Source organism: Chrysochloris asiatica, unplaced genomic scaffold (assembly GCF_000296735.1).
Source record: "Chrysochloris asiatica unplaced genomic scaffold, ChrAsi1.0 scaffold00268, whole genome shotgun sequence".
NCBI lineage: Eukaryota > Metazoa > Chordata > Mammalia > Afrosoricida > Chrysochloridae > Chrysochloris > Chrysochloris asiatica.
This window is the reverse complement of record NW_006408786.1, coordinates 294154-319526: the sequence shown is the minus strand read 5'-3', so window position 1 is coordinate 319526 and position 25373 is coordinate 294154. Positions and strand designations below refer to the sequence as shown.

At 47.4% G+C, this 25373-nt stretch overlaps 1 protein-coding gene across 1 annotated transcript; it reads left to right on the top strand.

The window, feature by feature from the left end:
- Nucleotides 1-755: 755 nt before the first annotated feature.
- MAN2B1 (mannosidase, alpha, class 2B, member 1) lies at nt 756-24147 on the top strand. The gene is made up of 24 exons (XM_006874302.1): nt 756-902; nt 2261-2363; nt 2535-2708; nt 3073-3266; nt 3862-3994; nt 9093-9238; nt 9986-10102; nt 15023-15108; nt 15188-15308; nt 15388-15466; nt 15633-15742; nt 15932-16039; nt 16411-16527; nt 18418-18594; nt 19654-19751; nt 19842-19959; nt 21267-21385; nt 21472-21573; nt 21753-21840; nt 22024-22104; nt 22676-22918; nt 23209-23358; nt 23444-23546; nt 24014-24147. The coding sequence occupies exons 1-24, from the start codon at nt 756-758 to the stop codon at nt 24145-24147; spliced, it is 3048 nt and encodes a 1015-aa protein (XP_006874364.1).
- The last annotated feature ends 1226 nt before the right edge of the window (nt 24148-25373 follow it).

The window sequence follows — 25373 nt, the reverse complement described above, 5'->3', positions numbered from 1 at the left end:
CTTGGCAACTCAGCAGATAAACCTGCTGAGCTTTGGTTTTCTTATCAAACTAAATATCTGTAGTCTGGAGTTGTTGTTTTGACTAGTAGGTTCTGACTCATAGTGACCCAGTATACGGTTTCTGAGGAGCAGCTGATGAGTTTGAACCACTGACTTTGCTGTTCAAACCAACTTTGAGATTGAGTGCTTATCCTACAGTGCCATACCTGGACTCCAGAGCGTGGATGGAACAGAAATTAGGAAGGGTGTGAAAGGTTAAGGGTCTTTCCCTACCTGTGAGGCTTTACTCCAGGGTCAGAATTAGACACCAGAACCCCCAGGGAGCCCTCCCAACTATGCTAAGTACCTGGAATCCCCAGCACTCCATGGGCAGTTTACCAGACTGAACAGGAGTCCCATCAATCTCTGTTGCTAGTCAAGCTGTATCCCTCCAGGACACCAGCCTTAAAGTAGACGGGACACCTCCATCCCATGCGCGCGCAAACGTGACACTCAGAGGAAAGACTCTTGTTCCAATGAAGACAAAGGGCCATTTGGAAGCCCCTTGGAGTGGCCTCAGAGCAAGATCCGGTCAGCACCACTAGAGGCTCAGAGTCCCATGCTACAGCTTTGCTCTCGTGACATGCCAGTCCACGTTTTAGCTCCTCCCACAACGACACCGATTGGTCACCCCAGATTCTGGGGGTGGAGTTTTTGCCTAGCCAGAGCCAAGTTGGAGAGCCGCAAAAGCTAGAGGTGGCAGTGGTGTTTGAGCTATGAGCGCTGACGCTCTGGCTACAGCGGTGGGCGCTGGCGGAAGCTGGCGTGAGGCGGTGGCGCCCTGGATGAGCTCCCACGCCCCGCCTTTTCTCTCCCTGTTTTTTCTGTTGGTGGTGCTCGGTGCTCAGGCCTCGCGTTATGAGGTGAGTGGGGCCCGCGGACGGAAATGTACACGAGTTCGAGTGAAGACCCACGCATGGTCCAGAGGTGTGACTGGGCCAGTTTCGTGGGTGCTTAGTGAATGGTAGCTTAAATGACACTGTGGTCTGAGTGCGTGCTTTGTGTCTTTGGGAAGTTTGACTCTGAGAAACAGGCTGATTCTGACTGGACTGCCAGTCAGCTTGTCTGGACTTTGCATACGAGCAGCTTTGTGTGCTTGGAGGTGTGACCAGCTCTGTGTGCGTTTGTATGTGTGGAGGGGGACTGGATGAAACCCGGGACTCTGAAGTCAGCTTGTCTGGGGTTCTTGTCTCTTCCGGCTCACCTACTTCCTGGCTGTGTGACCGTTTGCAAGTCACATCACCTCTCGGAATCTCTGTTTCCTCGTCTAGAAATGGGTAGTATTGCCTTCACTTCCCAGGGTGGCTGCCTGGCGTTTGCAAATGCTTAATAAACAAACGTTGCTATTAAGTGACCTCGAATTGGTTCCGATTCACAGTGACCCTGAATAAGCTTTCCAAGGAGTAGCGCTTATCCTACAGCGCACGTTGTTGTTGTTGATAAGTGAGGTCAAGGCGGTTCTGACCCGTAGCGATCACGCACAGGGTTTCCAATGAGTGACTGGTGACTTTGAACCGCCTACCTTGTGATCGAAGGAGCTCTGGTAGCGAAGTAGTTACGAATCGGGCTGTGAACCGCAAGGTTAGCAGTTCGAAACTACCAGCTATTCCGCGGGAGAAAGATGAGGCGTTCTGCTCCCGTAAAGATTTACAGCCTCGGAAACCCTGTACAGGGTAGCTATGGGTCGGAACCGACTCCAAGGCACACCACCACCACCACCACCTTGTGGTCGAGCGCTGATGCTACAGCGCCACACCCGGAGTTGTTAGCTATCATTTATACAGTCTCTGGGTGTTACAAATGGTTAGACATTCAGCTATTAGCTGAAAGATTAGAGGTTTGAGTCCACTTAGAGGTAGCTTAAAGAAGAAAGGCCTAGTGATCAGTTTTTTAAAGAAAACCCTTTGGTAGCCATGGGAACCCACTCCTTTATAACATGATAACGGGTTTGTTTTGCTTTATTTCTTTATACTAATGTTACTGTTCTCCTATGGTGTGAGTGAGAGTACGTATGTGGACTTGTGTGAAATGAGAGTTGTTATCTGGGAGATAAGTATGAGTGTGTCCTCCCTGGGGTGGGGCCTGGCCTCCTCTGGACATGGGGTCAGATGGAAGCTCCTCCATGTCAGTCACTCACCTGTTGGTTTATTTTGTCCCCACCTTCATTATGCCTCTTGACCCCAGGGTTACTGATATAGTGTATGTTTTTGGGTCTCTGCAGACATGCCCCAAGGTGCAGCCGGGCATGCTCAATGTTCACCTGGTGGCCCACACACATGATGACGTTGGCTGGCTCAAGACAGTGGACCAGTACTTTTATGGCAGTGAGTAGAAGGTCGGGACTGGCCTGTGGATGCCCACGGTCCCTCTGAGCCCCTCAGATCCTCTATGGATCATAAACATTGGGGCTTGTCAATCCCCAATCTGGGCTCCTGTGTCCAAGAATGTGTTCCTTGGCCTTTCTTGCCCTGACTACCTGATTCCTGTGTCCATAGTCCGCAATGACATCCAACACGCAGGGGTGCAGTACATCCTGGACTCCGTAGTCTCTGCCCTGCTGGCCGAGCCCACCCGTCGCTTTATCTATGTGGAGATAGCCTTCTTCTCCCGATGGTGGCACCAGCAGACAAAGGCAACACAGGAGATTGTGCGGGACCTGGTACGACAGGGTAAGATTGCCCTTAGGAAGTGAAAAGAGGAAGCTGAGCTCAGCTTCCCATTTCTGTTATCTGGCTTCTGTGGTTATATCCTGCCACGCGCAGACTATGCATGATGTAATTCCTCTGTCTGGAATTTCCCTTTATCTGGAATATTCCTATGGATCCTACAAAGCCTGGTCTCCAGTGGACCCTCTGGGAAGCCTGAAACACAGGGGGCCCTCTGTCCCAGATCTGCCTACACTGGCTTGGGAGCGACTTCTCTTCTCCTTCTAGGCCTGGGCATGTGAGCAGTCCCTATCATCCCTAACATCACCCCCCTGGCCTCACTCCTAGCCCTGACAACTCTGTCCTACCTGTTCCCTTCCTGACATAGGCCGTCTGGAGTTTGCCAATGGTGGCTGGGTGATGAATGATGAGGCAGCCACCCACTATGGTGCCATCATAGACCAGATGACTTTGGGGCTACGATTCCTGGAAGACACGTTTGGTATCGATGGACGCCCCCGTGTGGCCTGGCACATCGACCCCTTTGGCCACTCTCGGGAGCAGGCCTCACTGTTCGCGCAGGTGCTACCCCAGACCTCTCTTGGATTCATCAACTCACTTGCTCGGACTGTTTCCGTGGCCATCCAAATCAACCTTCTTGCTGATTCCATGCTAACCAGACCCTGCCCCTGACCTCTGAGTCTCTGTCCCTTAAGTGAGCTGTGAATCCCTGTTCTTTGCTGCTCCCGATGACTCTGCCCCATTTCCTGACCTGCCCCTTGTTGCTCTGGCCCCACATTGTTTGCTGTGATCCCGACTTCTTCTCAAGCTTGGTGGCAGGTGGAGACCTACCATGTTTTAAAACCAACTTCATTCGTATGTCCTGACCCTACTCCCTTTCCATGCTCTTGATCCATCCCTTTTCTGGCTGTGGAAGACCGAAGGTTTCCTTGAGTCAGACTTCACCCCTATCACCTTTGGTAGCTCCCTTGCCCAGAGGTTCTGACACATCCCCAAGTTTGGAAATGTGCTGGAAGCCTCCCTAGTTTCAGACCTGCTTTCTGTCTCTACTCTCATTTGCCTCTGCCAAGCTGGGTTTGGGCTCGGTTGGTGGTGAGAGAGGTAGGTAGTGAGAGGCTCTGGCTCAGATTGCCCTTTCCCATGCTCTGACCCCCAGATGGGCTTCGATGGCTTCTTCTTTGGTCGCCTGGATTATCAAGATAAGAAGAATCGGGAGAAGATGCTGGAGATGGAGCAGGTGTGGCGGGCCAGCACCAGCCTGAAGCCTCCTGCCGCTGACCTCTTCACTGGTGAGCAGGAGGAGGGCTGACCCCATGGGTGTTTGACATGCAGTTTCCAGCCTCAGAGGGCCTTGCATTTGATTTAATGTTCTAATGTTAATGTCTTGAAATTCTTTTTTTTCCCCCCAAAGTTTTCTTTTCTTTTTTTTTTTTTTCTCACAAGGATGGGATGCTTCCAATAGATCAACAGATGTGTGAATGACAAAAAATATATACAGAGTGTCACTTTCATGAATAGGAATTCTATGGTACTTTTGGCGATGGTGGATAGGTGTAAGGAGTCAGGGTTAGAGTTAGGACTATGGCTAGGTCTAGGTTAGGCCTAGACTTGGTGTAGTTTTAGGATTACAGTTAGGACTCAGGTTAAGGGGAAGGCATGGGCTGTGGCTAGGAGTAAGATTTAGTCTAATTTTAGGGTTACAATTAGGTTTATTTATTATTTTTAACTTTTTAATGTGAATTGAGTGAAAGTTTACAGAAAAGATCATCAGTCCCACATTCAACAAATTATATACTTGGTGTCATTATAATAATTGCAATTTACTCCCAGCACTGCTGGTTAATGCGCTGGACTGCAAGGTCTGTTTGAGCCGCAAGATGTGTGGTTCAAGCTTATCAGCCGCTCCTCGGAAACCCTATACAGGGTCACTATGGGTAGGAACCAATTTGACGGCACTTAACAACAACAACAACCATTAGTTAACAGTGTTTACTTCTTTTTTTTTTTTTTTCCTATAGGATATCCTTGATGTCATTCCACAACTATTTTGATCTTTGGTCATTAGTGTCTCCCTCTCCCCACCAGCCTCCACTTGCACCGTAACCATCATAGAATATTTCATTTAGCAAGAAAATCTTTTCTTAACTTTTTACAACAGTGGTCTCATGTAATATGTCTCCTTTTGAAATTGACTAACTTCACTCAGCACAATGTCCTCATGTTGTGAGGAGTTTTGCATATTCTTCGTCATTCTTCAATAATGCGTAATATTCCATTGTGTGTATGGACCAAAGTTTGTTTAACCGTTCTTATGATGATGGGCATTTAGGCTGTCTCCACCTTTTTGCTATTGTGAACATTGCTGTAGTGAACGTGGGTGTGCAGATAGCTAGTCATGTTACTCAGGTTTATTTTATTTGCTTATTTATTTGTTGATTTTTTTTTTTCTTGAAACTTACTTGATTTCCTCTTCATTTAGAAGTTCTGTAACTACATTATTTCCTCTTTTTACTTTTTGTTGTTGTTGTTAACTGGTATCATTGATTCACTATTTTCAGTCTTGTTGTTGTTGTCAGGTGCCATCTAGTCAGTTGTGACTCTTGTCAACCTGATGCACAATAGAACAAAACACTGCCTGGTCCTGTGCCATCCTCATAATCATTGTTAAGCTCTAGCCCATTGCTGCTGCCACTGTGCCAATCCATCTTATTGGGGGTCTTCCTCTTTTTCATTGACCTTCCACTTTACCAATCATGATGTACTTCATCAGGGACTGGTTCCTCTTGATAATAGGTCCAAAGTATGACAGATGAATTCTCACCATCCTGGCTTCTAAGGAGCACTCTGGCTGTACTTCTTCCAACACAGATTTGTTTGTTCTTCTAGCAGTCCATGGTTGTTTGTTGTTGTTGTTAAGTGCCGTCGAGTCGGTTCTGACCCATAGCGACCCTGTACAGGGTTTCCGAGGGCGTAAATCCTTACGGGAGTAGAAAGCCTCATCTTTCTCCCGCGGAGCGGCTGGTAGTTTCGAACTGCTGACCTTAAGGTTCGCAGCCCGATTCGTAACCACTACGCTAGCAGTCCATGGTACTTTTCATATTCTTCTCCCACACCATGATTCCAATGCATCAATTCTTCTACAGTCTACCTTATTCATTGTACAACTTCCACATGCATATGAAGCTATTGAAAATACTATGACTTGGGTCAGGCATACCTTAGTCCTAAAGCCGATGTCTTTGCTCTTGAACACTTGTGCAGCAGATTTGCCTAAGGCAATATCACTTGGTTTTTTGACTGCTGCTTCCATGAGTGTTGATTATGTATCTAAGCAGAATGAAATCTTTGATAACTTCAGTCTTTTACTGTATATCATGATGTTATTTATCGGTTCTGTGGTAAGGACTTTGGTTTCCTTGAATATTGAAGCACCACCCATACTGAAGCTTGTGGTCTTTGATCTTCATCAGTATTTTAAATCCTCTTCATGTTCAGCATGCAAGATTGTATCATTTGTGTATCACAGGTTACTAATGAGTCTTCCTATAATCCTGATACCACGTTCTTCTTCATATAATCCAATTTCTCAATTGTTTGCTTAGCATACAGAATGAATAAGTTTGGTGAAAGAATACAACTCTGACTTAAACCTTTCCTGATTTTAAACCATTCAGTGTTCCCTTGTTCTGTTCAAACAATTGTCTCTTTGTCTATGAACACAATTCAATGTCCCAGAATACTCATTCTCCATAATGTTGTCCATAGATTGTCATGATCCACACAGTTGAAAGCCTTTGCATTGTGAATAAAGCACAGGTAAACACTTTTCTGTGGTATTCTCTGCTTTCAGCCAAGATCCATCTGACATCAGCAATGATATATCCTACTGTCCACGTCCATGTCTGAATCTGGCTTGAACTAATGGCAGCTCCCTGTCAATGTACTGTTGCAGCCATTTTTGAAGTATCTTTAGCAAAACTTTACTTGCATGTCATATCAATGATGTTGTCCAATGATTTCCACATTTCTTTGGATCACTTATCTTTGGAATAAGCAGAAATATGGATCTCTTCCAATCAGCTGACCAGGTAGCAGTCTTCCAAATTTCTTGGTGTAGATGAGTGAGTGCCTCTAGTGCTGCATCAGTTTGTTGAAAGATTTCCACTAAACCGTTAATTCCTGGTGCCTTGTTCTTTGCCAGTGCCTTCAGTACCATTGGTTCTTCATCATGTGCTATCTCTTCAAATGGTTGAACACAGACACTTTATTTTTGGTACAGTGACTGTGGATTCCCTCCATCTCCTTTTGATGCTTTCTGCATCATTCAATATTTTGCACATGTCGTTGTTAAGTGCCTATTGAGATGGTTCCGACTCATAGCGACCCTGATAGGGTTTCTGAGGAACAGCTGGTGAGTTTGAACCGATGACCTTGTGATCCAAATGACCTTTATGACCAGTGCATTATCCCACAATGCCACACCAGGACTCCATTTTCCCCATAGAATCCTTCAATATTTCAAGTTGAGGCTTGAATTTTTCCCCTAGTTCTTTCACCTTGAGAAATGCTAAGCTTGTTCTTCCCTTTTGGTTTTCAAATTCCAGGTCTTTGTACATTTCATTATAATTCTTGACTTTGTCTTCTCTAGCTGCTCCTTGAAATTTTCTATTCAGCTCTTTACCTCCTTATTTCTGCCATATGCTTTAGCTGGAGAGCAAGTTTCAGAGTCTCTTCTGACATCCATTTTGAGTTTTTCCTTCTTTCTTTATCTTTTTAATGACCTTTTGCTTTCTTCCTATATGATATCCTTGATGTCATTCCACAACTCTTTTGAACTTTGGTCATTAGTGTCTAATGCATCAAATCTCTTCTTTAGATAATCTCTAAATTCAGATGGGCTATGGAGAGGTCATATTTGGGCTCTTGTGGACTTGTTTTAATTTTCTTCAGCTTCAGCCTGAATTTGCATATCGGCAATTGATGATCTGTTCCACAGTCTGCCCCTGGCCTTGTTGTGGCTGATGATATAGAGCTTTTCCATCGTCTCTTCCCACAGATGTGGTCAATTTGATTTCTATGTATTCCATCTGGTAAGGTCCATGTGTATAGTCTTCTTTTATATTTTTTAAAAGGGTATTTGCGATGAAGAAGGCATTGGTCTTGCAGAATTCTATCATGCCATCTCCAGCATTGTTTCTATCACCAAGGCCATATTTTCCAAGTACTGATGTCTCCTTTTTGTTTCCAGCCTATGCACAATCCTCACAATCAACGTTATGCTTGAACCATTGTCTAATCCATCTCCATCTCATTGGGGGTCTTTCTCTTTCTTGATGACTCTCCACTTTACCAAGCATCATGTCTTTCTCCAGTGACTGGTCTCTCCTGATAACATGTCCAAATTATGAGAGACAAAGTTTCGCCATCCTGGCTTCTAAGAATCATTCAGGCTGTACTTCTTCCAAACTAGATTTGTTTGATCTTCTGGCAGTCCATGGCACTTTCAATATTCTCCTCCAACACCATAACTCAAATGCATCAATTCTTCTATGGTCTTCCTTATTCATTGTCCAACTTTCACATGCATATGAGGCTATTGAAAATACCATGGCTTGGGTCAGATACACCTCAGTCCTCAAATTGACATCTTTACCCTTGAATGCTTTAAAGAGGTCTTGTGCAGCAGATTTACCTAATGCAGTATGTCATTTGACTTCTTGATTGCTCTTTCCATGAGTGTTGATAGTGGACCCAAGCAAAATGAAGTATTTGACAACTCCAGTCTTTTTGCCATTTATCATATTACTTATTGGTCCAGTGGAGGCTCACAAATTCTGTAGACTGCAATTGTTGTTGTTGTTAGGTGCCATTGAGTCGGTACATAGCAACCCTATTTATAACAGAATGAAACACTGCCCGGTCCTGGGCCAATTTCACAATCATTGCTATGCCTGAGCCCATTGCTGCTGCCACTGTGCCAGTCCATCTCATTGGGGGTCTTCCTCTTTTTCTCCGACCCAGCACTTTACCAAACATGATATCCTTTACCGGTGACTGGTCCCTCCTGATAATATGTCTGAGGTATGAGAGATGAAGTTTGGACATCCTGGCTTCCAAGGGGCATTTTGGCTGCACTTCTTCCAACACATATCTGTTGGTTCTTTTGTCAGTCCATAGTACTTTAAATATTCTCCTCCAACACCATAACTCAAATGCGTCTAATCTTCTATGGTTTTCCTTATTCACTGTCCATCTTTTGCATGCAGTATGACACACTGACAGATGAGTGGTGGGTAGTTTGCAATGGGGCTCACAAATTCTGTAGTCTGCCCAAAGTGGGCAAGTTCACGGTGCTGTGCCACCTCCTAACCCTAGTGTGGCTTGCAGGTGTGCTCCCCAATATGTACAACCCACCACAGGATCTGTGCTGGGACGTGCTGTGTGATGACAAGCCCGTGGTGGACGACCCCCGCAGCCCCGAGTATAATGCCAAGGAGCTGGTCAGTTACTTCCTGCAGTTGGCTGCTGTTCAGGTAACCCCAGTACCCTGGGCTTACAGGCCTGCTGTTGATCATTCAGACCCCTTCCCCTGCTCTAGGTATTTCTTAATACCACTTCCCAACCTGTGAGGAAGGTAATCTCCCATTCACTGTCACCATGTTCTCCTCCTAGATTTGGGTGTCTATATCATCAGAACCCTGATTGTGCAGTGCTTTAAGTGTTTAGCTGTTAACCAAAAGTTAGTGCTTCAAAGTCACCAACTGCTCTGTGGGAGAAGAATGTAGACGTCTCCTTCTGTAAAGATTATAGTCTTGGAAACTCGAGGCCAGTTCTGCTGTGTCCTGTAAGGTGGCTGTGAGTTGCACTTGACTCAGTGGCAGTGGATTCTGGGTCCCGATCAGAGCGTGTAGATCCCTTCCCCACTGCACGCACTCCCCGTGACCGTGAGACAGTCTGGCATTGTCCTTCAATGTCCTCCTCTGTGTAGTCAGTCGAAGGGACTCCTGAAGAGCTCTTGACAATTTTTACGTGTGTTTCTCTGTGCCCCCAAGTGCCACTGGGGGCCACTCTTTATTGTTCCTTAATAGACTTTATCTGTTAGAACAGTTTCAGGTTTCCAGAAAAACTGTACAAAGAGAACAGGGTTCTCATATGCTCCCCAACCCTAGCCCACTGTTTCTCCTTAACATACTCTTGATCATATATGTACCCAGGGCACAGCTGTCCTCTGGGATGGCCCATGACACCCAGGCCTGAGGATTGCCTTATCCCACCTGTAGGGCCGGCACTACCGTACCAATCACACCATCATGACCATGGGCTCAGACTTCCAATATGAGAACGCCAACATGTGGTTCAAGAACCTTGACAAGCTCATCCAGCTGGTCAACAGCCAGGTCAGTGTACCCCCCGTGATACCTGTGTGCACATGTATGCTTATATCCCTGTGCCGTGGTTCTGTAACAAATGATCGCACATTGAATGGCCTAAAACCAAAATTTATTGTCTTACAGTTCTGTAAGTCTGAAGTCCAACATTGGTCTCACTGGGCTAAAATCCAGGTGTCATCAGGATTCCCCTTTTTATTTTGTTGTTGTTGTTAAGCACCGTGGCATCAGTTCCAACTCATAGTGATCCTGCACAGGGTTTCCGAGGCTGCAAATCTTTACGGGAGAAGAAAGCCTTATCTTTCTCCTATGGAACAGCGGGTAGTTTCAAACTGCTGACCTTGAGGTTAGCAGCCCGATTCGTAACCACTACGCTACCAGAACTCCTTCCTTTTTATTTTACGAGGCTTATAAAACAGGTGTGGGGATGTTGTCATCTGACGTCCTTTAACTTCACTAGCAGGTAGGAAGAAAATTTCCAGCAGCATTGGCCCAAAGCCAGTTCCTATGAGGCAGAGGTCAGACATGCCTCCACCCTGCAGCCATTTTACCGATGCTGATGCCACCGTCCCTCCCATGGCAATCTCCTCTGCTGAGTTTGATAAGCCATTGAAGTGGCCACTCAGAGCTCACAGACAGTACTCATGATGATGGCGTTTATTAGGAAAGTTAACAGGTTATAATTCAGGATCACAAATGCTCAGGATACAGTGTTTTGGGTCAGGATAGCCTTTTCTCAGTCAAACTTAAAGTTGTGGATCTCTCTGGCCTCCACCCTCAAGCCACATGACCCCTTGGATTTTGCCCTGCTTGGTCAATAAATGCCCTAAAAGACGCTTCACTGCACCAGTAAACTTCAGCTTGAAGGTAGGCAGCTCTGGCTAGGTTTGCCAAACCTAGCTCCCCAGACAAAACTGCCCTGGAGGTACTCCACTCTGCCAGCATGACTGCTGCCCAAAGGCACACAGGTGTCTCGTTCTGTGGGCTAGGAAGCCTACCTTCCTGTTGCCTGCCGGTGTCCCTCATTGTCTATCACAGCTTCTCATCGTCTCTCACTGTCTGCGGTGTCCCAGCTCTCTGTCTCCTGGGTTGAGGAACTTCAGCACAGCGATCTTGAGTCTAAAGGACATACTCCACTCTTAGTACTTCATTCTTCATGGTCATGAGATCCCCCTTTCTACTTCTGAGGTGGCTCACTGTAAACCTCGCAGGCTGGCAAAACTAGACAGTCCCCTTGTTAGCATTCCATATGTTTTATTTGCATCCCATAAGGTGTAAATAAAAGGTTTTATTCTCATCCCATAAGGGTGCCATGTATCTTATTGGCACAATCACCTAGGTGAGCTATAAGCACCTCACCTTTGCATAGTCCTACCCAGTCATTTGGTGGGAGTTACAAAGATGATGGCTAGAAGAGCCATGTCAAGTAATTCACTGTACTGCAAGGCCCTAGGAAAAAATCTGTTTCTTTGCTTTTACAGTTGCTAAAGGTTCTGGTAGCGTAGTGGTTACGAATCAGGCTGTGAACCTCAAGGTCAGCAGTTTGAAACTACCAACTGTTCTGTGGGAGAAAGATGAGGCTTTCTGCACCCATAAAGATTTACAGTCTCAGAAACCCTGTACAGGGTTGCTATGAGTTGGAACCGACTCCACGGCACACCACCACCACCAAAGGCTGTCTGCATACCTTGATGGGCGGCCCCTTCCTCCATCTTCAAAGCTAGCAATATAGAATCTCTATGACTCTGTTCCGGCATTATATCTTCTCACATGTCATTTCACTTTTTTTGTATTGCTCTTCTGTTTTTAAATACTAATCTCCTTATTTTAAAGTCAGCTAATCAGTAATTTTAACTCTATCTGAAGCTTTACTTCTGTTTTGCCATAGTAAAAATCATGGGGCAGAGGCATTAGACCTCTTTATCTAATTCTACCAGGTGGGAAGGGAACCTCCATTAGCATAAGCCCAAGACTGATTCTTATGAGGCAGAGGCCAGACAATTTTACCAATTTTTTCACACCAGCCTTCTCTCCCATGACACTGTTTACTTCTCTTCTGGAGTCATTAGTTCATTGAAGTGGCCATACAGAATTCACATACCATACTCACAAACCATACTAACAATTGTGGGGTTTTATTAGGGAAGTAACAGGGTTCTGTGATCGCAACAGCTTCTTCTACCATTTCTCTGCTGTTGCTTCTCTCTGTCTTTTGCCAGCTCCAGTGTTACAGCTCTTTCTCTCTGTCTCCTAGTCCTAGAAGGAAGGACCCTGGAGCCAAAGAATGTGCCCTGTTCCTGTCTCATCTTGGTGGTAGTGAGGATGATTTCTGCCTCTGGGATGGCTCATTTCAAGTCTACGTGAATGACTTGAAATGAGCCGTCCCCTTGTCAGGGTCCCATACACCTTGTTTACATGAGCCCACCCTATAAGGGTACCAGGAACCTTATTTGCATATTAACAAGACTGTCCAATCCACTTGGTGGGCACAGACACCTTATTTGCATACGTCCACCTAGTCTTTTGGTGGGCATTACAAGTCCTGGCACTACAGGTTAATGTACTAGGCTGAAAGGTTAGTTTGAACCTCAAGGTCTGAAGTTCAAACCACTATTTGCTCCTCAGAAACCCTATACAGGGTCACTGTGAGTTGGAACTAACTCGACGGCACTGAACAAGAAGACCATGGCCTAAAAGTTATATATAAATGTGATCCATTGTACCAGTCATGCAACCTAGAAAACTCAGAAACTCATTGTAGCATCAGCGCTGGACTGAGAATCACAAGTTCAGCAGTTCAAATCCACTAGCTGCTCCTTGGAAACCCTATATGGAAACCCTGTATGCTATGAGTTGGAATCGACTCCACAGCACTTAACTACAACAACATTGGAGGACACAGCTAATATTTTTGCATTCCAGAAGGAGCTCTGGTAGCATAGTGGTTATGAGTCTGGCTGGTAACCTTCAAGGTCAGCAGTTTGAAACTACCAGCTGTTACATGGGAGAAAGATGAGACTGTCTGCTCCCATAGATTTATAGCTTCAAAAATCCTACACAGGATCGCTGTGAGTCAGAACTGACCCCACAGCATGCAACTGCCACCACCACAGGATGTGTTGCTATAACCCTTGTAAGCAGCCTGTTACTGTGGTCCCTTCAGCACAGAAACTTGTCTCTCTCTATCCTATCTAAGATGCTTCTCATCAACCTCATTCTCAGAGCTGTTTACCTGTCCAATCTCCATGTCCTCAAGCCCTCCCCAACTCCCCCAACTCCCTGCTCTGCCATTTCAGCAAAACTGTCCTACGTCATGTCACTGAGGACTTCCCAACAGACATTGCTTCATCCTGCCCTGATTCCTGAGGAAACTTCAACACCCTGGGTCACTTTCTTTTGCAAATACTCTGCCTTGTGAATACCAGGATGCTACATTTGGTTTTACTCCTGATATTGACTGTTTGCATACTCTATTTTACAAATGCTGAAAATGAACTTTCAGGTTCAGATCTTGGCTTTGCCATGATTGCCTCTGTGAGCCTTAGCTTTCTATGGAATGCTTATAATGGTGGTCTTTGCTTCGCAGGGCTATTATGAGAGTTTAATGAGTTCATTTGCACAGATCAGTAAAACAATGCCTGACACATGATAATTGTTAGTGGTGGTTGTTTATTATTATTATTTCTGGCTTAAAAATGGCTCATCCTTTAAAGCATCAGCTGCAATGTCTCCTCCCCCAGCAAGCGTCACCAAACCCTAGGCTCTATATCCAGGACGCCACATCCAGGCCAATTGTAACCAATTAACTGTTAGTTTAACGTCTCTTTTCCCAACTTGACTGTGAATTCCATGAGGGCAGGGACTAGCCTCTCTGGTTATAGACTGTTTGTGCAACCTGGCATATTGAAGAACTGAGTGATTGTGTGCTGACTAAACACAATGTATGTGTCTGAGTAAGTCACTGAGTATATGACTAGGTGTGCAGGGACGTAGATATGTGCAACCCCATGCTTTTCCCTTCATTTACTCATATATTTATTGAGCAACTACTGTATGTTGGCCATGGGGGATATAGTACCAGTAGAAGGTTCTAATAGTCTTCTTGTTCGTCTATCTTCCTCTGTTGAAAAATGAGTCTCCATTCATTATAAAATTTGTGACATTTGGTACAAATAGTTATTCCTGGAAAATGCTTATTTTTACACGATTAATGTCCAGGAGTCCTGGTGTGATGCTATAGAATAAGCGCTGAACTGCCAACCATAAGGTCAGCAGTTCAAACCTATCAGTTGCTCCTTGGAAACCCTACACAGGGTCGCTATGAGTGGGAACCAACTTGGCAGTACTAGCGACGACAATTAATGTCCAGCAGTTTGAAACTACCAGTTGTTCTGTGGGAGACTTTTCTATGGAACGCTTTTCTAATCTATTATACATGGGGTCACTATGGGTTGGAATTGACTCAATGACACTGGACTTAATAGTTTTTTATTTTTTTTTTTAGTAATGTCACACTTTTTCCAGTGATATAATGAAATTTTGTTTTTTAAAGCTTTGTAAAATTTCAGATTTATTCTTGTATCTCTGAGATTGTTTCAAGGATGGTAAGGAGCTCTGGTAGCACAGTGGTTACGAATCGGGCTGCGAACCGCAAGGTCAGCAGTTCAAAACTACCAGCTGTTCTGCGGGAGAAAGATGGGGCATTCTGCTCCCGTAAAGATTTACAGCCTTGAAAACCCTGTACAGGGTCTATGAGTCGGGACGGACTCCACGGCACATAACAACAACAACAATATGTATTTGGCTTTGGTCAAATATGTATATTAGTATATAATGTGAATGTGTACACTATGGTTAAGTATTTATGTGCACACCTGTGTAACCTCTGGGAAGACGAGGACTCTAAGAGGCCTCACCCCTCTCCCCAAGCAGCAGGCCAACGGGAGCCGAGTCCACGTTCTCTACTCCACTCCAGCCTGTTACCTCTGGGAGCTGAACAAGGCCAACCTGACTTGGTATTTGGGGGTCTGAATATCTGGGGGGATTGGAATGCCCTGTGGCCGTGACCCTACTCTCAGTGTCCCGCCCCTGCAGGTCGGTGAAACACGATGACTTCTTCCCTTACGCCGATGGCCCCCACAACTTCTGGACAGGCTACTTCTCCAGCCGGCCAGCCCTCAAACGCTACGAGCGCCTCAGCTACAACTTTCTGCAGGTTGGTGGGTACCTGGCGCAAGGGGTGGCCAAGGGGTCCCAGGCAGGCTTGACCACTTTAACGTGCCCCTGTCCACCAGGTGTGCAACCAGCTGGAGGCGCTGGCGGGACCGGTGGCCAACTCGGGACCCTATGGCTCTGGAGACAGTGGGCCTCTCAGTAGGTTTCAGACCAGGGAGAGGCGGGTGGGACTGGACTGGACGTGTCATTCAGGCCCACCTTTAAAGCTCCTAAGAATCCTTACCTGCATTGGAGCTGCGTGTCTCCTGAGGTCGCGGGCAGGTGACTCGTGGAGGCCCCGCCCAGCTCACCATCCCACCCCTAGGGGAGGCGATGGCCGTGCTGCAGCACCACGATGCAGTCAGCGGTACATCCAAACAGCACGTGGCGGACGACTATGCGCGCCAGCTAGCTGAAGGCTGGGGACCCTGTGAGGTGTGTGTGGCGGGGTCAAGAGGCGGATGAGTCTGGGGAGGGGAGGGGCAGAGATGGGAATGGGTGGAGCCAGAGGCAGCGAGGCGGGGCCAGAAAGGGAAAAAAAGATCTGTCTCTGGGATGAGGAAGGGAGGGGCTGATGTAGGGGCGGGCATTCAGGGTGACCCACCCCTTCCTATCTCTTCTCAGGTGCTCCTGAGCAACGCTCTGGCTCGACTCAGTGGCTCCAAAGAGAAGTTCACGTTCTGCCGCGAACTCAACATCAGTGTCTGTCCCTTCACTCTGAAGACTACGCGTGTGAGCCTGGCCGCAGGGGCAGATGGGATGATTCTGTAGTGGGCGGGGTGAAGAACAGAGGAAATTTGCAGATCCTTAGTGAGGTCTGGGCGTAGCCAATGATTAAACAGGGGTGGGGAGGAGAAAGGGCGGGGCTCCAGTCCTCTGCAAAAGCTAGTAACAAATTGTTCCTGGAGAACCTTACCGGGCGAATGTGAGTCACAGTCAAATTTGGGGAGGACCCGATGAGTGCATCTCGAGGGCACTTTGCTTGGAAATCCTGGAGCATACTGGGATCAGACAGGACATTGCCTCGCATCGTGGCATAGTCGATAGGTTTGGAGAAGACTTGCAGTGACCCATGCCCGCCCGCTCTGACCTTTCCATCCCAGTTCCAGGTCACCATCTATAACCCCCTTGGGCGGAAGCTAGATTGGATGGTTCGACTTCCTGTCAGCGAAGGCGTTTTCCTTGTGAAGGACCCCAGTGGTGGGACAGTGCCCAGTGAAGTGAGCCTCTTTGACAAATATTCTACCCACGATTACTTCCTATTTTGAGCACCTCTCCATGACAACTCCTCCGCCATAGACCTTCCTTCCCATGGACACCCCTTAGTACCCAATCATAAACACCTCCCTCTCTTAGGTACCTTTTTCCCTCTCATGAAGAGTCTTTTCCTCCCCTCAATAGCTGCTTCCACTGCCTTCCTCTCTATTCCTCAATATCCCCTTGTTATTGTTGTTATGTGCCGTGGAATCGGTTCCTGTCGGGGACTGGCCTCGACATAGGGGTTCGGTTCACGAGGAGGAGATACCTGGCTGCGATAGAGATAGCAAAAGAATACACAGACAGACAGAAGAAGGGAGACAATGAGGCACCCCAAAGCCAGGGTGGATACATCACTGGTGGGCAGACTTGGGAGTACAGGCATTGTGGCCTCTGCAGGCAGCAACTCACTGCCCTGCAATCTTTACTGCATGCCCTCCAACCCGTAATGCACACCTGGGGAGGCCTGTACCTGTTTTATTTAGGGGAGGAGCTTCACACCAAGCTGGGAGGGACTAAAACAGGATACAGCTAACATCAGTAATTTTCCAGACATTCAGGTAACTTTACATCGTACTTCGCTGGTTCGAATCCCAGGCCTGCAACTTGGTTTCTCAGGCTCAATTAACATATCTATAGCCCCTGAGCTCAGTTGGGGGAAGGTGAGAGTGAAGGACAGAAGGCTTGGGCGGAGTCCTGCTGTTTTAGCTTCCTGAGTCAGGTTTTCAGGAAGACGCCAGCTGCCCAGGTGAATGGGCTGCACCTGGAAAAGGGCTTAGGGAGGATTGGTTCTTTGTCTATAGAACAAAGAACCGAGAAGTAGCTAAGATATTTTTAGTTAATCCTTTGGAGGAAGGCTTGACCTTGCAACCTTTACAGTCTTCGGCTTTAGGAAAATATCACATTTATCTGTAGATTATCAAGGGCTCCATGTATTAAATTAATAAATATAACTGAACACTAAGATGAAAAACAATTTGCTGTTGCCTGCCAGTGGCCTCATTTGTTCCTCAGAGCCTGTGGCCTGTATAGTCTACGCACGGTCTGCAACAGGTTCCGACCCATAGCGACCCTGAACAGGGTTTCCGAGGCTGTAAATCTTTAGGGGAGCAGAAAGCCTCATCTTTCTCCCGCGGAACAGCTGGTAGTTTCGAACTGCTGATCTTGCAGTTCACAGCCTAATTCGTAACCACTACACTATCAGAGCTCCTTAGGTATATCTCAATATCCCCTTGGGAATGAATACCCATGAATATCACCTTCTTTTAAAAATCTACCCTATTTATAATTCTTCATCCCAGAAGAATATCCTTACACACCAGTTAAACCTTTTGAATTGACGCCAACTCCCTGAGTTGTGCAAACGGTAAACATGGTCTGCTACTAACCAAAGGTTGGAGGTTGGAGTCCTCCCAGAGTTACGTTAGAAGAAAGGCCTGTTAATCTACTTCTGGGGAGAAAGATCAACCACTGAAAACCCTATGGAGCCTAGTTCTACCCTGACACGCCTGGGAATGCCCCCTCCACTCCCCAGCCCTCCCACAAATCTCTTCCTTCAAGAGTCTTTCCCTCACTCCCCTTCCTCTTAGATCTCTTTGTCCCAATGTCTGTCTCTCATTTATTACCCCTCCCATAATCTCTCTGCCCACCTGTTGTTGTTTTTTTTTCCTTGTGAATGAATCTCCTCTTTAATATTTACCTCAGCATTTCTGATATACTCTGTGTGTCTGCTTCAATGCTTTCTCCCCATCCCAGGAGTCTTATCTCTCCTTGAGTTTGGCCCCTTCCACTCAGTGCCCCTAGGTCTGTGTATTCACAGCCTCTTGACTTGGGTTTCCTTCCCCTTACCCGAGGTGGTGATACTTCCAGGCTCAGACAGTCAGCAACACCCCCCAGAACTGCTCTTCTCTGCCTCACTGCCTGCCCTGGGATTCAGCACCTATTCAGTGGCACGGGTGCCTGGCCGGAGTCCCAAGACCCATATTCGCCGACATAGGCCCCAATCACATGCCCTGGTTATACAAAATGAGGTGAGACCCCATTCAAGTCCCCTTACCTGCCACCATGGTAAGTTTGAGGTGTTGTGATGACTCGGGTTGCCTCGGAGTTGTAGCACCACCACGTTTACCATCTTGCGTCTTTGACTGAGTGACCTTTCCCAGAGTTCCTGTGAGGGCCCAGCAAGATCATGGGTGGGTGATATTCAATGGATATGTCAGAGCAGAGGGTGGGAAGGGTTTGCATTCTCAGTTGGGGCCTCAGGGAAGGCTTTCCAGAGAAGGTGAGGTTCAGGGGCACACTGAAGAAGCAAGCCATGTACCTGTTTGGGGAAAGAGGGACCCATGCACAGAAGAGCAGATCCCAAAGCCCTCAGGCAGGAGAGTGGTTAGTGTTCAAGGAGCCCCCAGGAACCCTGTGTGGATGAAGCTGAATTCTGGGTGGTGGTGATAGAGAGGAGGGCAGGGCCGTAAGGGCTGAGGAGAGGACTTTGGCTTTTACCATGAGGAACCTCAGGAAGGTCCTGATAAGACTGTATCAAGATTTCTGTGCACCTAGGACCTTTGCTTTTCTGAGACTCTTCTTTTATAAAAGAATAAAGATGACTATAATTCATTCTAGATCCATTATTATGTATTCTTTTAAATTGTATTCAAGTTTTTTTTTCCTTGACTAATTTTTTGTTGTTGAGTGCCGTCGAGTTGGTTCCGACCCATAGCGAACCTGTACAGGGTTTCTGAGGCTGTAAATCTTTACGGGAGTAGAAAGCCTCATCTTTTTCCTGCAGAACAGCTGGTAGTTTTGAACTGTTGACCTTAAGGTTCACAGCCCGATTCATAACCACTACACTACCAGAGGTCCTTTAATAGTGATTACAATTAAAGTCTTTCTGTGAACTCCAAAGTCTCCTGGGCCCTAGGCACTGAGTCTCCTGTGTCTGGTACAGAATCAGCCCTGGTCTCAAGTAAAGGAGGACCGTGATAGGATTTAGTAGTTGCCCTCTGGCCACTGTGGGGGTAGGGAACAGACTAGGAGTGGGAGGATGAAGCTGTACTATGTGGTTATTAACATCTGTCTATTTCTCTGGTCAGTACATCCGTGCTTCATTCAACCCTGACACTGGGCTTTTGATGGAGATTGAGAATCTGGAACAGAACCTACAGCTTCCTGTTCGCCAGGCTTTCTTCTGGTGAGGGAGAATCACCATCACCAGGATAGGGAGGAGATGTGAATGGACCCCTGGGGCTCCTAAGCTGACTCTTGTCTGCTTTGGCCTCAGGTACAATGCCAGTACAGGCAACAACGAAAGCTCCCAGGTTTCAGGTGCCTACATCTTCAGACCCAACCAACGAGAACCACTACCCGTGAGACACTGGGCTGAGACTCGCCTGGTCAAGGTCTGGGGCCTGGAATGATGAGTGGGGACGTGGTGGTAGTGGAAGCTTGGGGATTAGGTGTGGGGTGTGAGGAAGCCTGGGAGGAGAGTAAACCATGTGTATGAGGTAGGATAAGATGGGGAAAAGAAGTTGCATCTCTCATCAGATAAAAGGACGGAGGTCTGAGGGTACTATTTGAAGGTCCTCATATGGACTAGTGTTTACGTCTGTACGTGCTGGAGGAAGCACATCCTGAAAGTATTATACTTAGCTTTGACAATTGGGGGTAGAGTGTTCCCACTTGGTCCATAATGGGGAAGGGCCAGTTGTAACTGTTTCAATTTCACCAAGAATCTGTGGTATGAGGACTTCATATGTGGAGTAGGTATTTGAGAATTCACACTTAGGCAAATCTCACTTAGGGTACATGTATGAAGGTACATCTGGTTGGGAAGATAACTTATTTCACAAGTGTGTAAAGACATGTAGTCAGCGTTTCCTCACTTCCCCTTGAGGTGAGAGTCTGCATACCTGAGTCACTGTATTAGGGCACAGTTTGCCTGTTGTAACAGAATTATATCAATTGACTGTTCTTTTGCTCTAATATCAAGTCTGGTTGAGCAGTCCAAACCAGGCGAGGCGGCTTCACAGTCAGCCAGGCTCCTTCTATCTTGTTGCTTTGCCTTCTTCAACATTCAGCTTTCACCTCATCCCAGATGGTTGCTCCACCTCTAGCCATCACATCTGCATTTGAGCCAGTGAAAGAGGAAAAGTGTCCAGGAGAGCTATTCATACTTCTATACTTTGAAAACTTCCTAATGGGTAGACTGGCCACGCAACTTCTCATTTGTTGTTGTTAGGTGCCATCGAGTCGGTACCAACTCATAGCGATCCTATGCACAACAGAATGCAACAGTGCCTCACAATCATTGCTACGCTTGAGCTCATTGCTGCTGCCACTGTGCCAATCCATCTCATTGGGGATCTTTCTCTTTTGGTCTGACCCTCACTTTACCAAACATGATACCAAACAGCTTCTCATAGCTTCAGGGAATACCAGAAATTGCAGTGTACACTATGTAGACATGTGCTAAGTTAGACTTTTGATACTGCGTAAGGATATGTGGGTAATGTTGGTTAAATATGTGTGCCACCCTTAAGAATTAGGTAGCCGTGACTAGGCAGGTGAGGGAGGTGAGTGGGATAGCCATGTTGTTTGTTACTGGGGCTGACCCTTAAGCATTTGTGGGGTTCATGGCAAGGTAGACATTTGCTCACATGTGGGTTCATATTCACACTCCACCCAACCCCACCCCACGTGTGTGCAGACAGCCTTGGTGCAGGAGATGCATCAGAACTTCTCATCTTGGTGTTCCCAAGTGGTTCGCCTGTACCCAGGACAGAGGCACCTGGAGTTGGAGTGGACAGTGGGGCCAATACCTGTCGTGTGAGTGTACTGATTAGGATGAGGTGGGGGCAAGGCCAGGGTGGCCTTTAGGTGAGGCTCACAATCCTGTCTTCCCATTGGTGCAGTGATGGCTGGGGGAAGGAGGTCATCAGCCGCTTTGACACAACATTGGAGACAAATGGGCGCTTCTACACAGACAGCAACGGCCGAGAGATCCTGGAGAGAAGGTGGGGGTGGCTGGGGACCCTGAGAGCCTGGCCTGGTCTGTGGTGTGTTGGGGCCCAGGGGGTGGGAGCATTTGCTTATCATCTTAGGATAGGAGGGAGAAAGTGAAGGGGCGAGTGAAGTAGGTGAACAGGGGAAGGGGAACCAGACCCCAGTCCTGACCAATCACTCCCATTTTCAGGCGGGATTATCGGCCCACCTGGAATTTGAGTCAGACTGAACCAGTGGCTGGAAACTACTACCCGGTCAACAGTCGCATTTACATCACGGTATTCCCTCCAGCCTGCCCCCACCCTTCCTGTCCCCCTTCTCCAGAGACAGAATCACCCTGCATCCTCCATACTGCTCAAATGTCCTCAGCAGTCATTATCCCCCGTGAGACCTGCATGTGCCTGCTCCATGGGGTCTGCTTTGCAGTGTTATCCCTCACCCTGACCTCTCACCACCCCCAGGATGGAAACGTGCAGCTGACGGTGCTGACTGACCGCTCCCAGGGGGGCAGCAGCCTGAGCGATGGCTCCCTGGAGCTCATGGTGAGTGGGTTATAGCCCTGCCCAAGCCAGTCCTTCATCTAGTTCTTAACTCCTGCTGGACATGAAGCCTCTTATGACCCACTTCTCAGCTAGGTGTGCCCCATGGTTTGTAGTCCCCACTAAACTAAGACCCCTCCCCCCCCCATTCCTATTCAAGACTTTTATCCAATCGGTACTCAGGGCCCCTTTCCAGGGAGCTCTGGTAGCGTAGTGGTTACGAATCGGGCTGTGAACCATAAGGTCAGCGGTTCGAAACTACCAGCCGCTCCACGGGAGAAAGATAAGGCTTTCTACTCCCGTAAAGATTTACACCCTCGGAAACCCTGTTACAGGGTCGCTATGGGTCGGAACCGACTCGATGGCACTTAACAACAACAACAACAAGGCACCCCTGTTAGGGACTTATTTTTCTCCTTTCACTCCTTCCCTACCAGACTCTCACCTTCATCCTCATCTATTCCCCTTACCCTATAATTTCTCTTGACTCAGGCTCTCCCACAAGCCCTTAGCCAATTTCTGGGCTAGGGACTCCTCCTGAACCCCTACCCTGTCCTGGCTGCTCTCCCTTCAGGTACACCGAAGACTGCTTATAGATGATGCCCGTGGAGTAGGGGAGCCTCTGCAGGAGGCCGGCCCCGATGGGCAGGGGCCAGGGCTGTGGGTGCGAGGCCGTCACCTCGTGCTGCTGGACAGTGTCCGGGCTGCAGCCACTGGGCACCGCCTGCTGGCGGAAAAGGAGGCCCTAGCCCCGCAGATAGTGTTGTCTCTGGGAGGTGGCGCCCCCTATCACCTGGGGATCACTCCACGAATGCAGGTAAGGGGCAGCCGATTCATTGATCCAGAGGACGCGAATAAATCTTGATGATTGGCTGCTGGGATCATTTTGCTCTCCTTTAGGTTGTCAAGGGGAGACCGTAAGCTGGTCCCTTGACCCAGCCCTAAACCGTTTGGCTCATCCCTCTTCACCTCCTTCTCACCTTGGGCCCGCCTCTTTTAACTTCAGCCCCACCCCTCTCATCCACTAATCAACCCAGGCTTGGTTCTGTCCCTCCCACTCAGCTCAACTCCTCTCCCGCCCGGGCCTTGCCGCATCCTTTCTTGCAGTTCTCTGCCTTACGCCGGGAGCTGCCTCCGGCAGTGCACCTACTCACACTAGCTCGCTGGGGACCCGGGATGCTGTTGCTGCGCTTGGAGCATCAGTTCGCCGCTGGAGAGGATCGCAACCTGAGCTCCCCTGTGACCTTGGACTTACGAGTGAGCACAGGCGGGAAGGGGGCTAGAAAGGAGACAAGGAAACTCTGCTTTGCCCCTACTTAGCAGGCCCATCCTCTGCCCGCAGGACCTGTTCACCACCTTCACCATCACCCACCTTCAGGAGACCACGCTGGCGGCCAACCAGCCTCGGGACGGTGCCACTAGGCTCCAGTGGATGCAGAAAACAGGTGTGGTGGTCTGCCTGGGGTGGGAACTGGGACAATTTTGACCATTGGGAATATTGGCCAGGATCCAGAAAAGAACATGAGGGTCCTGGGGAGTGTCAAGATCTAGGTTAGGGGCTTCAGGGTCTAAATGAGTCCAGCAAATGAGCAAAGGGTTTTCAGGGTTTGAGAATGGGATTCTGTACTCAGAACAAGATTTGGGAATCTGGGATCAATGTCTAGTTCTGGGAGCACATTATGATGACATGCCCAGGCCCTCATCACCAAAGGGGTAGGTCTAATGATCCCAGAGATGGGGTTTGATGGTGTGAGAGTGCTGGTCAGCCATCTGGGAATTTGGAGGTGATGTTAAGGCTCCAGGGGAAGCTTTCAGGGTTTATGGCTGTGCCCAGGCCTAGGCTAGGAGCACTGTGAGGTGAGGCAGAAGAAGGTATGCTTCCCCTCATTCTTTCTCTTCCCTTGCCCCCCAGGCCATGCAACCAAAACTGTGCCCTCCTTGCTGGATCCTGCCGCCATTACACTGAAGCCCATGGAAATCCGCACCTTCCTGGCTTCTGTTCAATGGGAGGAGGATATCCAGACTCGCTGGCATGCTCCCTTCTGAGCCTTAGTCTCCTCCTCCAGGGATGGGGGAGACTTTCCCCCTTGTTCTTTTGATGCTGCGGGCACCAACAAAAGCCATTAAAATGTCACCACCAGGATCCAGGTTGAGGTGTGACTGAGTGTGGTTGTTTGGGGTGGCTTGGGTCAGAGGTACCTTAGTATCCAGAGCCCCATCTTTGCTCTTTAACACTTTGAAGAGATCTTTAGCAGCAGAGTTGCCCAATGCAATATGTCATTTGATTTCTTGCCTGCTGCTTCCGTGGGTGTTGAATGTGGAATGAAGTAAAATGAAATCCCTGACAACTTCAATCTTTTCACTGTTTATCATGCTGTTGCTTATTGATCCAGATGTGAAGATTTTTGTTTTATGTTCAGGTATGATTCATACTGAAAGCTGTAGTCTTTGATCTTCATCAGTAAGTACTCCAAGACCTCTTAATTTTCAACAGCAAAGTTACATGGTGCAGGTTGTTAATGAGCCTTCCTTCAATCCTGATGGTGTGTCCAGCTTCTCACGTTATTTGTCCAGCTTCTCACGTTATTTATCTAGCATACAGCATACAGATTGAATAAGTGGTGAAAGGATACAACGCTTTCAGATTCCAAACCACACCGTATCCCCGTGTTCTGTTGAAATGACTGCCTGTTGTTCTTTGTACAGGTTCTGCATGAGCACAATGAAGTATTATGGAATTTCCATGTGACATAGTGTTGTTCATAGTTATGTACCACACAGTTGTATGCCTTCGCATAATCAATAAAACACATCTACTTTCTGCCAAGATCCATCTGACATCAGCAAAGATATTTCTCATTCTACATCCTCTTCTGAATCCTGCTTGAATTTCTGGCAGTACCCAGTTGGTATCATGTTGTAACCATTTTTTAATTATCTTTAGCACAATTTTACTTTTATATGATATCAGTTATATGACTTGATAATTCCACATTTTGTTAGATCACCTTTCTTTGCACTGGATCCAGTCAACTGTCTTCTCATTTCTTGGCATAGGTAAGTGAACACCTCCGATGCTGCATCCATTTGTTGAAATATTTTGATTGGTACTCCATCCATTCCTGGAGTTTTGTTTTTCGCCAATGCCTTCAGTGTAGCTTTGACTTCTTCCTTCAATACTGTCTGTACCTGATTATATGCTACCTCCTGAAATGGTTGAACATTGATCTTTTTATTTATTTATTTATTTTGATACAGTGACTCTGCATTCC